Source organism: Bufo bufo, assembly GCF_905171765.1.
Source record: "Bufo bufo chromosome 7 unlocalized genomic scaffold, aBufBuf1.1 SUPER_7_unloc_5, whole genome shotgun sequence".
Lineage (NCBI taxonomy): Eukaryota > Metazoa > Chordata > Amphibia > Anura > Bufonidae > Bufo > Bufo bufo.
The window spans coordinates 79,642-95,325 of NW_024400007.1; the positions used below are offsets into that span (position 1 = coordinate 79,642).

The 15,684-nt window shown below is 60.4% G+C and overlaps 2 protein-coding genes across 4 annotated transcripts in view; one reads left to right on the forward strand and one right to left on the reverse strand.

Annotated features, from left to right (window-relative positions):
* Positions 1–8,200, reverse strand: part of C7H2orf76 (chromosome 7 C2orf76 homolog) — a 53,540-nt gene extending 45,340 nt beyond the window's left edge. The window contains exons 1-2 of one of the 3 annotated variants that reach the window (XM_040413073.1): positions 6,859–6,918; positions 6,795–6,828 (exon numbers count right to left, since the gene is read on the reverse strand). The gene's annotated coding sequence lies outside the window, so the exon portion shown is untranslated. Of the gene's footprint in view, positions 1–6,794; positions 6,829–6,858; positions 6,919–8,102 lie in introns of those variants that run through there. The other 2 variants (XM_040413075.1, XM_040413071.1) reach the window with 2 other exon arrangements.
* On the forward strand, positions 8,201–14,004 carry DBI (diazepam binding inhibitor, acyl-CoA binding protein). Its single transcript, XM_040413076.1, has 4 exons — positions 8,201–8,343; positions 9,495–9,612; positions 11,848–11,910; positions 13,867–14,004. Exons 1-4 carry the CDS (start codon positions 8,335–8,337, stop codon positions 13,941–13,943), a joined length of 267 nt encoding a protein of 88 aa, XP_040269010.1. The 5' UTR covers positions 8,201–8,334; the 3' UTR covers positions 13,944–14,004.
* Positions 14,005–15,684: the final 1,680 nt, after the last annotated feature.

A 15,684-nucleotide genomic window follows, 5' to 3' on the forward strand; every position in this document is an offset into this window, starting at 1 on the left:
TGGGTGACACTTATGGGGGATCTGTGGGTGACACTTATGGGGGATCTGTGGGTGACACTTATGGGGGATCTGTGGGTGACACTTATGGGGGATCTGTGGGTGACACTTATGGGGGATCTGTGGGTGACACTTATGGGGGATCTGTGGGTGACACTCATGGGGGATCTGTGGGTGACACTCATGGGGGATCTGTGGGTGACACTCATGGGGGATCTGTGGGTGACACTCATGGGGGATCTGTGGGTGACACTCATGGGGGATCTGTGGGTGACACTCATGGGGGATCTGTGGGTGACACTCATGGGGGATCTGTGGGTGACACTCATGGGGGATCTGTGGGTGACACTCATGGGGGATCTGTGGGTGACACTTATGGGGGATCTGTGGGTGACACTTATGGGGGATCTGTGGGTGACACTTATGGGGGATCTGTGGGTGACACTTATGGGGGATCTGTGGGTGACACTTATGGGGGATCTGTGGGTGACACTTATGGGGGATCTGTGGGTGACACTTATGGGGGATCTGTGGGTGACACTTATGGGGGATCTGTGGGTGACACTTATGGGGGATCTGTGGGTGACACTCATGGGGGATCTGTGGGTGACACTCATGGGGGATCTGTGGGTGACACTCATGGGGGATCTGTGGGTGACACTCATGGGGGATCTGTGGGTGACACTCATGGGGGATCTGTGGGTGACACTCATGGGGGATCTGTGGGTGACACTCATGGGGGATCTGTGGGTGACACTCATGGGGGATCTGTGGGTGACACTCATGGGGGATCTGTGGGTGACACTCATGGGGGATCTGTGGGTGACACTCATGGGGGATCTGTGAGTGACACTCATGGGGGATCTGTGGGTGACACTTATGGGGGATCTGTGGGTGACACTTATGGGGGATCTGGGGGTGACACTGTTATGGATGATCTGGGGGTCACTGTAGTTATTAACCCCATTCAGCAGTCCCCCATTCACTGAAGGGGGAATTGCTGAAAGGGGTTAATAACTACTGTTAAGGCCCCCCCCCCGGTGGTGATGAGGGCGTGGCTTCATGGGGTGGGGGCGTGGCTTCATGTGGGCTCGTGCCCCGGATCTCTTCAGACTCTAGCAACGCCCCTGCCGAGAATGTTCCCATTCACTGACAGAAAGCAGAGGAAATGAAGCACAAAGAATCCATAAAATGTTATAAAACTTCTCATTTTCCAGTGAAGACGCTTTTTGTACATAGGACCGCAGCGGCTCCAACCTTACCGGCTACCACCACGACCACAGGACTGACTCCGCCCTGTATGCATGTGGCCACACCCCTCACCCTGTACAGGTCACACCCCTCACCCTGTACAGGTCACACCCCTCACCCTGTACAGGTCACACCCCTCACCCTGTACAGGTCACACCCCTCACCCTGTACAGGTCACACCCCTCACCCTGTACAGGTCACACCCCTCACCCTGTACCGGTCACACCCCTCACCCTGTACAGGTCACGTGGTCACCCCCCTCACCCTGTACAGGTCACACCCCTCACCCTATACAGGTCACGTGGTCACCCCCCTCACCCTGTACAGGTCACACCCCTTACCCTGTACAGGTCACACCCCTCACCCTGTACAGGTCACACCCCTCACCCTGTACAGGTCACACCCCTCACCCTGTACAGGTCACACCCCTCACCCTGTACAGGTCACACCCCTCACCCTGTACAGGTCACACCCCTCACCCTGTACAGGTCACACCCCTCACCCTGTACAGGTCACACCCCTCACCTTGTACAGGTCACACCCCTCACCCTGTACAGGTCACACCCCTCACCCTGTACAGGTCACACCCCTCACCCTGTACAGGTCACACCCCTCACCCTGTACAGGTCACACCCCTCACCCTGTACAGGTCACACCCCTCACCCTGTACAGGTCACACCCCTCACCCTGTACCGGTCACACCCCTCACCCTGTACAGGTCACACCCCTCACCCTGTACAGGTCATGTGATCACACCCCTCCACCCTGTACAGGTCATGTGGTCACACCCCTCACCCTGTACAGGTCATGTGGTCACACCCCTCACCCTGTACAGGTCATGTGGTCACACCCCTCACCCTGTACAGGTCATGTGGTCACACCCCTCACCCTGTACAGGTCATGTGGTCACACCCCTCACCCTGTCCAGGTCATGTGGTCCCCCCCCCCCCCTCACCCTGTACAGGTCATGTGGTCACACCCCTCACCCTGTACAGGTCATGTGGTCACACCCCTCACCCTGTCCAGGTCATGTGGTCACACCCCTCACCCTGTACAGGTCATGTGGTCACACCCCTCACCCTGTCCAGGTCATGTGGTCACACCCCTCACCCTGTACAGGTCATGTGGTCACACCCCTCACCCTGTCCAGGTCATGTGGTCACACCCCTCACCCTGTACAGGTCATGTGGTCACACCCCTCACCCTGTACAGGTCATGTGGTCACACCCCTCACCCTGTACAGGTCATGTGGTCACACCCCTCACCCTGTACAGGTCATGTGGTCACACCCCTCACCCTGTACAGGTCATGTGGTCACACCCCGTCACGTGGTCACCCTCCCTCACCCTGTCCAGGTCATGAGGTCGCCCCCCCCTCACCCTGTACAGGTCATGTGGTCACACCCCTCACTCACCCTGTACAGGTCATGTGGTCACACCCCTCACCCTGTCCAGGTCATGTGGTCACCCCCCCCCCCCCCCCCCCCTCACCCTGTACAGGTCATGTGGTCACACCCCTCACCCTGTACAGGTCATGTGGTCACACCCCTCACCCTGTCCAGGTCATGTGGTCACACCCCTCACCCTGTCCAGGTCATGTGGTCACACCCCTCACCCTGTACAGGTCATGTGGTCACACCCCTCACCCTGTACCGGTCACACCCCTCACCCTGTACAGGTCACACCCCTCACCCTGTACAGGTCACACCCCTCCACCCTGTACAGGTCATGTGGTCACACCCCTCACCCTGTACAGGTCATGTGGTCACACCCCTCACCCTGTCCAGGTCATGTGGTCACACCCCTCACCCTGTACAGGTCATGTGGTCACACCCCTCACCCTGTCCAGGTCATGTGGTCACACCCCTCACCCTGTACAGGTCATGTGGTCACACCCCTCACCCTGTACAGGTCATGTGGTCACACCCCTCACCCTGTACAGGTCATGTGGTCACACCCCTCACCCTGTACAGGTCATGTGGTCACACCCCTCACCCTGTACAGGTCATGTGGTCACACCCCGTCACGTGGTCACCCTCCCTCACCCTGTCCAGGTCATGAGATCGCCCCCCCCTCACCCTGTACAAGTCACGTGGTCACACACCCCTCACCCTGTCTACATTCACTCCATATCTGTTTTGCGGTCTGCAAACCATGGATCTGCAAAACACGGATACCGGCCGTCTACCTCCCGCAATTTCCGCCGTCCCATTGTCAAAAGGCCTATTCTTATTGTGCAGGACAAACACTCGGATGTCGACAGCAGCAGGAAAATAAACTGGACCCGATCTGAAGCAGAAAATACCACGGCCTCATTACTAGATTATTACTAGCCCTGTATTACCGCAGTACACGTCCTGCAGAACATACACCGCAGTACACGTCCTGCAGAACATACACCGCACTACACGTCCTGCAGAACATACACCGCACTACACGTCCTGCAGAACATACACCGCACTACACGTCCTGCAGAACATACACCGCACTACACGTCCTGCAGAACATACACCGCACTACACGTCCTGCAGAACATACACCGCACTACACGTCCTGCAGAACATACACCGCACTACACGTCCTGCAGAGCATACACCGCACTACACGTCCTGCAGAGCATACACCGCACTACACGTCCTGCAGAACATACACCGCACTACACGTCCTGCAGAACATACACCGCACTACACGTCCTGCAGAACATACACCGCACTACACGTCCTGCAGAGCATACACCGCACTACACGTCCTGCAGAGCATACACCGCACTACACGTCCTGCAGAGCATACACCGCACTACACGTCCTGCAGAACATACACCGCACTACACGTCCTGCAGAACATACACCGCACTACACGTCCTGCAGAGCATACACCGCACTACACGTCCTGCAGAACATACACCGCACTACACGTCCTGCAGAACATACACCGCACTACACGTCCTGCAGAGCATACACCGCACTACACGTCCTGCAGAACATACACCGCACTACACGTCCTGCAGAGCATACACCGCACTACACGTCCTGCAGAACATACACCGCACTACACGTCCTGCAGAACATACACCGCACTACACGTCCTGCAGAACATACACCGCACTACACGTCCTGCAGAACATACACCGCACTACACGTCCTGCAGAACATACACCGCACTACACGTCCTGCAGAACATACACCGCACTACACGTCCTGCAGAACATACACCGCACTACACGTCCTGCAGAACATACACCGCACTACACGTCCTGCAGAACATACACCGCACTACACGTCCTGCAGAGCATACACCGCACTACACGTCCTGCAGAACATACACCGCACTACACGTCCTGCAGAGCATACACAGCACTACACGTCCTGCAGAACATACACCGCACTACACGTCCTGCAGAGCATACACCGCACTACACGTCCTGCAGAACATACACCGCACTACACGTCCTGCAGAGCATACACCGCACTACACGTCCTGCAGAGCATACACCGCACTACACGTCCTGCAGAACATACACCGCACTACACGTCCTGCAGAACATACACCGCACTACACGTCCTGCAGAGCATACACCGCACTACACGTCCTGCAGAGCATACACCGCACTACACGTCCTGCAGAGCATACACCGCACTACACGTCCTGCAGAACATACACCGCACTACACGTCCTGCAGAACATACACCGCACTACACGTCCTGCAGAACATACACCGCACTACACGTCCTGCAGAACATACACCGCACTACACGTCCTGCAGAACATACACCGCACTACACGTCCTGCAGAACATACACCGCACTACACGTCCTGCAGAACATACACCGCACTACACGTCCTGCAGAACATACACCGCACTACACGTCCTGCAGAACATACACCGCACTACACGTCCTGCAGAGTCTGGTATAGAACATACACCGCACTACACGTCCTGCAGAACATACACCGCACTACACGTCCTGCAGAACATACACCGCACTACACGTCCTGCAGAACATACACCGCACTACACGTCCTGCAGAGCATACACAGCACTACACGTCCTGCAGAACATACACCGCACTACACGTCCTGCAGAACATACACCGCACTACACGTCCTGCAGAACATACACCGCACTACACGTCCTGCAGAACATACACCGCACTACACGTCCTGCAGAGCATACACCGCACTACACGTCCTGCAGAGCATACACCGCACTACACGTCCTGCAGAGCATACACCGCACTACACGTCCTGCAGAGCATACACCGCACTACACGTCCTGCAGAGCATACACCGCACTACACGTCCTGCAGAACATACACCGCACTACACGTCCTGCAGAGCATACACCGCACTACACGTCCTGCAGAACATACACAGCACTACACGTCCTGCAGAACATACACCGCACTACACGTCCTGCAGAGCATACACCGCACTACACGTCCTGCAGAGCATACACCGCACTACACGTCCTGCAGAGCATACACCGCACTACACGTCCTGCAGAACATACACCGCACTACACGTCCTGCAGAGCATACACCGCACTACACGTCCTGCAGAACATACACCGCACTACACGTCCTGCAGAACATACACCGCACTACACGTCCTGCAGAGCATACACCGCACTACACGTCCTGCAGAGCATACACCGCACTACACGTCCTGCAGAACATACACCGCACTACACGTCCTGCAGAGCATACACCGCACTACACGTCCTGCAGAGCATACACCGCACTACACGTCCTGCAGAACATACACCGCACTACACGTCCTGCAGAGCATACACCGCACTACACGTCCTGCAGAGCATACACCGCACTACACGTCCTGCAGAACATACACCGCACTACACGTCCTGCAGAACATACACCGCACTACACGTCCTGCAGAACATACACCGCACTACACGTCCTGCAGAACATACACAGCACTACACGTCCTGCAGAACATACACCGCACTACACGTCCTGCAGAACATACACCGCACTACACGTCCTGCAGAACATACACCGCACTACACGTCCTGCAGAGTCTGGTATAGAACATACACCGCACTACACGTCCTGCAGAACATACACCGCACTACACGTCCTGCAGAGCCCGGTATAGAACATACACCGCACTACACGTCCTGCAGAGCCCGGTATAGAACATACACCGCACTACACGTCCTGCAGAACATACACCGCACTACACGTCCTGCAGAGCCCGGTATAGAACATACACCGCACTACACGTCCTGCAGAACATACACCGCACTACACGTCCTGCAGAACATACACCGCACTACACGTCCTGCAGAGTCTGGTATAGAACATACACCGCACTACACGTCCTGCAGAGCCCGGTATAGAACATACACCGCACTACACGTCCTGCAGAGCCCGGTATAGATTGTTATTTGCCGCTCTACATTGTCCGTCTGTGACACGCGTCGTGTGGTGTGAACACGGTCCAAGATCAGGTCCCCCTGGTAATTCATGGCAGCGCCCGTCTGTGATGCCAGGTCTTGTGCCCACAACATGTGTGGGGCGAGCGGACCTCTGCTGAATATGACGCGGGCGTCACCCTCTTTAACCCTTCACACCCTTGTGCTGCTCTCTTTTCTTAGGACACTGCAGCGGGTGAGATCTCCTCTGAAAAGCCAACCTCAGCCTTGTGCTTCTGGTGAAGTTCCCTCTTCTCCCCAGAGAGTACCCCCAGGTCACGTGGTCACCCCCCTCCCCAAGGTCACATTGTGACCTCTCACCACCACCACCCCCAGGTCAAGTGGTCATCCCCAAGGTCACATTGTGACCTCTCACCACCACCACCCCACATCACATGGTCACCCACCACCACCATCCCAGGTCACGTGGTCACCCACCACCATCATCCCAGGTCACGTGGTCACCCACCACCACCATCCCAGGTCACATGCCCCCCCTTTCTGCCGCTCCCTCTGTGGGGGCACTAGTGTCGGCTGTGCCCCTGCCAGGGAGGGGAGGAGACCCCGGGGCAGGACGCTCTGAGGCTTCACACCCGGACTCTGCCCTCGTCAGGTGGCTGATAACGGACACGTAGACGCAGCACGGACTCTGCCCTTCAGTCTCAGCGCAGGGCGCCCCAACACCCCCACACAAGGACAAAAGCTACATGAGCGGGGGCGGGGCAGAAACATCACCCAGCTTTCCCAGATTTAGATGTGACCAAGACATGGCAGCAGGAAAGATCTAATGGTCGGGGAGCGGCTGGCACTCGAGGGGTTATAGCCTGTGGGGTGCGCGGGGGCTGTGTGGGGTGCGCGGGGGCTGTGGGGTGCGCGGGGGCTGTGGGGTGCGCGGGGGCTGTGGGGTGCGCGGGGGTGTGTGGGGTGCGCGGGGGCTGTGGGGTGTGCGGGGGGCTGTGCGGTGCGCGGGGGGGCTGTGGGGTGCGCGGGGGATGTGGGGTGCGCGGGGAGGCTGTGGGGTGCGCGGGGGGGCTGTGGGGTGCGCGGGGGGCGTGGGGTGCGCGGGGGGCGTGGGGTGCGCGGGTCTGCCTCTTTCTTTTATGATCGCTTTAAAAACTTGCTTCAGAAAACGAGAACAAAACCTGCAGCTATTAGGGGTATTACCATCATGGGGGTGACCGGAGGGATGGTGGGGGTGACCGGAGGGATTATGGGGGGTGATAGGAGGGATTATGGGGGGTGATAGGAGGGATTATGGGGTGATAGGAGGGATGGTGGGGGTGACCGGAGGGATGGTGGGGGTGATGGGAGGGATTATGGGGTGATAGGAGGGATGGTGGGGGTGACCGGAGGGATTATGGGGGGTGATAGGAGGGATTATGGGGGGTGATAGGAGGGATTATGGGGGGTGATGGGAGGGCATTGGGGGTGACCCTTTAGACCCCAGCGGATGTCACATGTTACAGTCGGTGCTCTTTGCCACATGTAATATGGCTGCGATCAACTGTCCTGACTGTCATGTGACTGTCTCGCGCCGTGTGATTGGCTGTGATCAGATGAGTGGGTGGAGTCATCTGGGGTTAAGAGTCGTGATTGCCGCGTGCTCTCGCGGAGAGTCCACTCCAGTTGTGAGAGAAGAGAACGCGCGGCATCATGGCCCAGGTACAGACTGCTGAGCGGCTGCGGTAATGCTGCGTCTGTGTTCGCATGCTCCGATTATGTCCGCCTCTGTTTCGGGGGTTTAATGGCGGCTTTATGGCACGCTGCGGGTTGTCAGCTCCTCTTCGGGCTCCCCCTCCGTGATGCGGTCTGGTTGTCGGGCTCCCCTCCCCCTCCGTGATGCGGTCTGGTTGTCGGGCTCCCCTCCCCCTCCGTGATGCGGTCTGGTTGTCGGGCTCCCCTCCCCGATGCGGTCTGGTTGTCGGGCTCCCCTCCCCCTCCCCGATGCGGTCTGGTTGTCGGGCTCCCCTCCCCCTCCCCGACGCGGTCTGGTTGTCGGGCTCCCCTCCCCCTCCCCGATGCGGTCTGGTTGTCGGGCTCCCCTCCCCCTCCCCGATGCGGTCTGGTTGTCGGGCTCCCCTCCCCCTCCCCGATGCGGTCTGGTTGTCGGGCTCCCCTCCCCCTCCCCGATGCGGTCTGGTTGTCGGGCTCCCCTCCCCCTCCCCGATGCGGTCTGGTTGTCGGGCTCCCCTCCCCCTCCCCGATGCGGTCTGGTTGTCGGGCTCCCCTCCCCCTCCCCGATGCGGTCTGGTTGTCGGGCTCCCCTCCCCCTCCCCGATGCGGTCTGGTTGTCGGGCTCCCCTCCCCCTCCCCGATGCGGTCTGGTTGTCGGGCTCCCCTCCCCGATGCGGTCTGGTTGTCGGGCTCCCCTCCCCCTCCCCGATGCGGTCTGGTTGTCGGGCTCCCCTCCCCCTCCCCGATGCGGTCTGGTTGTCGGGCTCCCCTCCCCCTCCCCGATGCGGTCTGGTTGTCGGGCTCCCCTCCCCCTCCCCGATGCGGTCTGGTTGTCGGGCTCCCCTCCCCCTCCCCGACGCGGTCTGGTTGTCGGGCTCCCCTCCCCCTCCCCGACGCGGTCTGGTTGTCGGGCTCCCCTCCCCCTCCCCGACGCGGTCTGGTTGTCGGGCTCCCCTTCCCCTCCCCGACGCGGTCTGGTTGTCGGGCTCCCCTTCCCCGACGCGGTCTGGTTGTCGGGCTCTCCTCCCCGACGCGGTCTGGTTGTCGGGCTCTCCTCCCCCTCCCCAACGCGGTCTGGTTGTCGGGCTCCCCCCCCTGGAGATGCATAGCTCCTCCCACATCCTTATTCCATGTTTCAGGCTGATTTTGATAAGGCGGCGGAGGAGGTGAAGCAGCTGAAGACTTCGCCCACCGACCAGGAGATGCTGGAGGTCTACGCCCTGTTCAAGCAGGCCACGGTCGGGGACGTCAACACAGGTGGGGGCCGTCTGTGGATGGGGGGGGGGGGGGGGGGGGGGGGGGGCAATGGGCTATGGGCTATCTGTGGATGGGGGGGGGGGGGGGGGGGGGCAATGGGCTATCTGTGGATGGGGGGGGGGGGGGGGGGGGGCAATGGGCTATCTGTGGATGGGGGGGGGGGGGGGGCAATGGGCTATCTGTGGATGGGGGGGGGGGGGGCAATGGGCTATCTGTGGATGGGGGGGGGGGCGGGGCAATGGGCTATCTGTGGATGGGGGGGGGGGCGGGGCAATGGGCTATCTGTGGATGGGGGGGGGGGGGGCAATGGGCTATCTGTGGATGGGGGGGGGGGCGGGGCAATGGGCTATCTGTGGATGGGGGGGGGGGCGGGGCAATGGGCTATCTGTGGATGGGGGGGGGGGGCGGGGCAATGGGCTATCTGTGGATGGGGGGGGGGGCGGGGCAATGGGCTATCTGTGGATGGGGGGGGGGGCGGGGCAATGGGCTATCTGTGGATGGGGGGGGGGGGCGGGGCAATGGGCTATCTGTGGATGGGGGGGGGGGCGGGGCAATGGGCTATCTGTGGATGGGGGGGGGGGCGGGGCAATGGGCTATCTGTGGATGGGGGGGGGGGGGGCGGGGCAATGGGCTATCTGTGGATGGGGGGGGGCGGGGCAATGGGCTATCTGTGGATGGGGGGGGGGGGCGGGCAATGGGCCATCTGTGGATGGGGGGGGGGGGCAATGGGCCATCTGTGGATGGGGGGGGGGGGCAATGGGCCATCTGTGGATGGGGGGGGGGGGGCCATCTGTGGATGGGGGGGGGGGGGGGGGGGGCAATGGGCTATCTGTGGATGGGGGGGGGGGGCAATGGGCTATCTGTGGATGGGGGGGGGGGGCGGGGCAATGGGCTATCTGTGGATGGGGGGGGGCGGGGCAATGGGCTATCTGTGGATGGGGGGGGGGGCGGGCAATGGGCCATCTGTGGATGGGGGGGGGGGGCAATGGGCCATCTGTGGATGGGGGGGGGGGGGGCAATGGGCCATCTGTGGATGGGGGGGGGGGGGCAATGGGCTATCTGTGGATGGGGGGGGGGGGGGGGGGCAATGGGCTATCTGTGGATGGGGGGGGGGGGCAATGGGCTATCTGTGGATGGGGGGGGGGGCGGGGCAATGGGCTATCTGTGGATGGGGGGGGGGGGCGGGGCAATGGGCTATCTGTGGGGGGGGGGGGGGGGGGGGGCAATGGGCTATCTGTGGATGGGGGGGGGCGGGGCAATGGGCTATCTGTGGATGGGGGGGGGGGCGGGCAATGGGCCATCTGTGGATGGGGGGGGGGGCAATGGGCCATCTGTGGATGGGGGGGGGGGGCAATGGGCCATCTGTGGATGGGGGGGGGGGGGCAATGGGCCATCTGTGGATGGGGGGGGGGGGCGGGGCAATGGGCTATCTGTGGATGGGGGGGGGGGGGGGCGGGGCAATGGGCTATCTGTGGATGGGGGAGGGGAGGACAGTCTGTGGATGGGGGCGGGGAGGGGAGGACAGTCTGTGGATGGGGGCGGGGGGGAGGACAGTCTGTGGATGGGGCGGGGAGGGGAGGACAGTCTGTGGATGGGGGCGGGGAGGGGAGGACAGTCTGTGGATGGGGGAGGGGAGGACAGTCTGTGGATGGGGGAGGGGAGGACAGTCTGTGGATGGGGGAGGGGAGGACAGTCTGTGGATGGGGGAGGGGAGGACAGTCTGTGGATGGGGGAGGGGAGGACAGTCTGTGGATGGGGGCGGGGAGGGGAGGACAGTCTGTGGATGGGGGCGGGGAGGGGAGGACAGTCTGTGGATGGGGGCGGAGGGGAGGACAGTCTGTGGATGGGGGCGGAGGGGAGGACAGTCTGTGGATGGGGGCGGAGGGGAGGACAGTCTGTGGATGGGGGCGGAGGGGAGGACAGTCTGTGGATGGGGGCGGAGGGGAGGACAGTCTGTGGATGGGGGCGGAGGGGAGGACAGTCTGTGGATGGGGGCGGAGGGGAGGACAGTCTGTGGATGGGGGCGGAGGGGAGGACAGTCTGTGGATGGGGGCGGAGGGGAGGACAGTCTGTGGATGGGGGCGGAGGGGAGGACAGTCTGTGGATGGGGGCGGAGGGGAGGACAGTCTGTGGATGGGGGCGGAGGGCGGTCTAGTTGACAACCCTGAAGCTCTATTTGGCAGTAATATTGCGGCTCTACCACATGCGGTCTCATCTTGTTCTTCTTGTCTCCAGCCCGGCCGGGAATGTTGGACTTCAAGGGTAAAGCCAAGTGGGACGCCTGGTCGGGGAAGAAGGGTAAGATCTGTCACTATATACACATATATACATCTCGGTGAATACCTGGAGCTGGACCGTCCCTGTAATGAGATGGAAGGGTCTTACCAGATCAGGAGACGTCCGTCTGTCCGAGTCCACACGGATGACTGGTGTGCGGTCAGGCTCGTATTGCTGAATGGCGTCCTCCATGGGACAGGGTGCTGCCTCGCCCTGGGTCTAATCCCTAATGGATTCCCTCTCTAAGGTCCCACTATACGGGGACTCCTCAGGGGAGATCTGTAATCTTAGGCTACTTTCACACTTGTGGCAGGACGGATCAGACATGCTGTTCACCCTGTCGGATCGGTCCTTCCGTTATTTCGCCGTGCCGCCGCTCCGTTCCCATTGACTATAATGGGGACGGGGGCGGAGCTCAGCGCAGTTCGCAGTGAGAGGCCGCTGGACTAAAGTTGGACATGCAGGACTTTTAGTCCAGCGGCCTTTCACCATGCTGCGCCGGAGCTCCGCCCCCGTCCCCATTATAGTCAATGGGGACGGAGCGGCGAAATAGCGGAAGGACCGATCTGACAGGGTGAACAGCATGTCTGATCCGTCCTGCCACAAGTGTGAAAGTAGCCTAAGATTACACCTCTCCCCTGATGAGACCCCGTATAGTGGGACCTTAGAGAGGGAATCCATTAGGGATTTAGGCCCCTTACAGGGACAGGTTCCTGACGGGGTCGCCCCTATCGGGGCGTGGGCTCTACATTTCTGATAGGCAGGGTATAATAGCCCCTATCCCAATACATGGTTTAGGGATTAGACCCAGGGCGAGGCAGCACCCTGTCCCATGGAGGACTCGAGCCTGACCGCACGCCAGTCAGCAATACGAGCCTGACCGCACGCCAGTCAGCAATACGAGCCTGACCGCACGCCAGTCAGCAATACGAGCCTGACCGCACGCCAGTCAGCAATACGAGCCTGACCGCACGCCAGTCAGCAATACGAGCCTGACCGCACGCCAGTCAGCAATACGAGCCTGACCGCACGCCAGTCAGCAATACGAGCCTGACCGCACGCCAGTCAGCAATACGAGCCTGACCGCACGCCATTCATCCGTGTGGACTCGGACAGACGGACGTCTCCTGACCTGGTAAGACCCTTCCATCTCATTACAGGGACGGTCCAGCTCCAGGTATTCACCGAGATGTGTGTGTATATATATATATATATATATATATATATATCATCACTGTTCATTTTGAGCATTTCTAGTGTTTCCCCATAATTTTGAACGCAGCGTAGTAAGTTCGGTTGTAGTTGCGCGATGGTCCTTCCTGCTGTTCTGATATTTGCTGGGGCTTATTAGTTGTATCCAATACAATCTACAACACGGAGACTTTCCTTATCTGGGGGATCGCAGCTCGGTGACGCCATTCCCGTGGATAAAGCGAAGGCGAGGCGCACGTCGGGGGTTGTCGTGTCCCCCGATACCGGGGTCAGTGGGTGTCTGGTGACATCTCATTCGGACGGCCGTATACTGGGGTTCGCTGTCGTCCCGTTCAGATTGCCATTAATGATATTTACTGGGAGATTCCCAAGTTGGAACCACTGTTTTGGACCAAATTGTGTTTGGGACCTTTTTATAATGAAGTTGTCGATCTGTGGGGTCGGTTCCAGTGCTGGCCCGTCAGCTGGTGCTGGATGTACTGGCCCTTTAACATGGGGGGGGGGGGGGGGTTATTGTCGGGTATATACAACTACCTTTATATGCTATTTGCTGACGGCATTGGGGGGGGGGGGGTGTCCTGGTTCTCACCCGCAGATATCAGGTGTTTGTGATATTTGGTCTTGATGTGATTATGTCCCATAAAGCTCCTCTCTGTACGACGCCTGCGCTGTAGTTGGGCTGTAGGTGGTTGCTCTGCTTCCACACGTGACATTTACGCTCCGTTTTACAGCCTTTGTTATTTGCTGTTCTCTCCTTTTTTGCAGGGACCTCCAAGGAGGATGCGCAGGCGCAGTACATCAAGCTGGTGCAGGAGCTGAAGGAGAAATATGGGTGTAACTGAAGGGTTAATGGTGCGGCTGAACGGTTCCTTGTGATAATAAACCGCCATACTTCTATTCTCATGTGTTGTTTATTTATCACTGGATTTAGAAAGAGGCGGGGGGAGGCGATCCCCGGGGGAGGGGGGTGGAGGGCGGGGGGAGGCAATCCCCGGGGGGGGGGGGGGGGCTGGCGATCCCGGGGGGGGGGTTGGAAGGCGATTCCCCCGGGGGAGGGCGGGGGGGAGGCGACCCCCTGGGGGGGGAGGGGGGGGGGGGAGGCGATCCCATGGGGGAGGCGGGGGGGGAGGCGATCCCCTGGGGGGGGGTGGGGTGGAGGGCGGGGGGGGAGGCGATCCCATGGGGGAGGGCGGGGGGGGAGGCGATCCCCTGGGGGGGGGTGGGGTGGAGGGCGGGGGGGGAGGCGATCCCATGGGGGAGGGCGGGGGGGGAGGCGATCCCCTGGGGGGGGGGGGGGGGGAGGGCGGGGGGGGAGGCGATCCCCTGGGGGGGGGCGGGGGGGAGGCGATCCCTGGGGGAGGGCGGGGGGGATGCGATCCCCCCCCCCCGGGGGGGTGGAGGGCGGAGGGAGGCGATCCCCCGGGGGCTGGAGGGGGTGTAATATGTGGTCCAGGAGAGCAGGGGGCGATCTCTCGCTGCTCCGTCGTACGCAGTATCTCCCTGAACGTTACCGTATCTGCCCTGCACCCTCTGACGTTCCTGCTATTTCATACTGATCAGCTCTGGCTGGGAACGATCCTGCTGTTTCCGCAGCGCACAGAATAACCAGCCACTGGCGATATGACCGCGCGCTCTGCACTCTACTATAGTGGATCCGCCGCAGTTATGTGCGGGCACTGGCCTCCACGACTTCGGCGCATCCACTGTCGGTGTAAATCTGCGTCGGCTCCTTGGTGTAGATTTAGATCATTTTCAACACCTAAAACAGGTGAAGGAAATGATCCCGGGCCGCTCCTTTCATCCTCCACGAGGGCAGTGCCATGAGATGATCCATGTCTTCCTGTCCCTTCCCGGTGGGGAGAGGTCATCTGTCATGGAGGTAGATGGTGGCTCCTGGTTAGTTCCTGAGGTGTGAGCCCACCTGATAACCAGACGCACAGGGAGTCCCACCGGATTAGGTTCGGCTCTGGCAGGATACCCCGGAAGAGGCCTGAGGACTTGAGACGAGACCGCCTGCATCCAGGACAGGAAACGGGAGCTTTCATGGAGAGCTCTTAAGGAGGAGCTCTGCCCCTATAGCACCAGTTCCTGCCCTATGGATAGGATGTCTGTGTGCAGAGCTAGGGTCGGGCTGCAGGAGCCCCTGAGGTGTGACATCTATAGGGGTTACCTGGTGCGGCAGAAGACAACACTAGGAGCCGCCTGCTAAGTCTGGGGCCAATCCTTCTGGGTCCTGGGTGTGTTCTGTGGGGCCGGTGGTCCTGGGCAGTCCCAGCATAACCGGGAAGTGATGCTGGATCCTCCTGGCGGTGTGCGGGAGGTCTGGGGCCCTTTCTGCCTTCCTCCCAGCCTGGAGTAACTTGGTGGGGGTGCTTAGCATTTTCTCGGCGTGCTCTGCAGTCCTGCAAAGTCCGGTATTTGGAACGCATGTGGCTCCAGTGAAGGAGCGTTCTGGAAGTAAGGGAGGGACATCCTCTGCTGCAAGGGCCGCATGGGAATGCCGGCAGGGACCCGAACTAGGGTGCGCAGTCAGAATGATCCCAGCCTGCCTGCATTTGTGGATCCACTTATGGAAAACTATCC

Bases quoted from the DNA above. Each gene is read 5' to 3' on its own strand.
- DBI (XM_040413076.1), top strand. The intron at 9,613-11,847 runs GTGGGGGCCGTC...TCTTGTCTCCAG, and splicing joins GGTCGGGGACGTCAACACAG to CCCGGCCGGGAATGTTGGAC. The intron at 11,911-13,866 runs GTAAGATCTGTC...CCTTTTTTGCAG, and splicing joins CGCCTGGTCGGGGAAGAAGG to GGACCTCCAAGGAGGATGCG.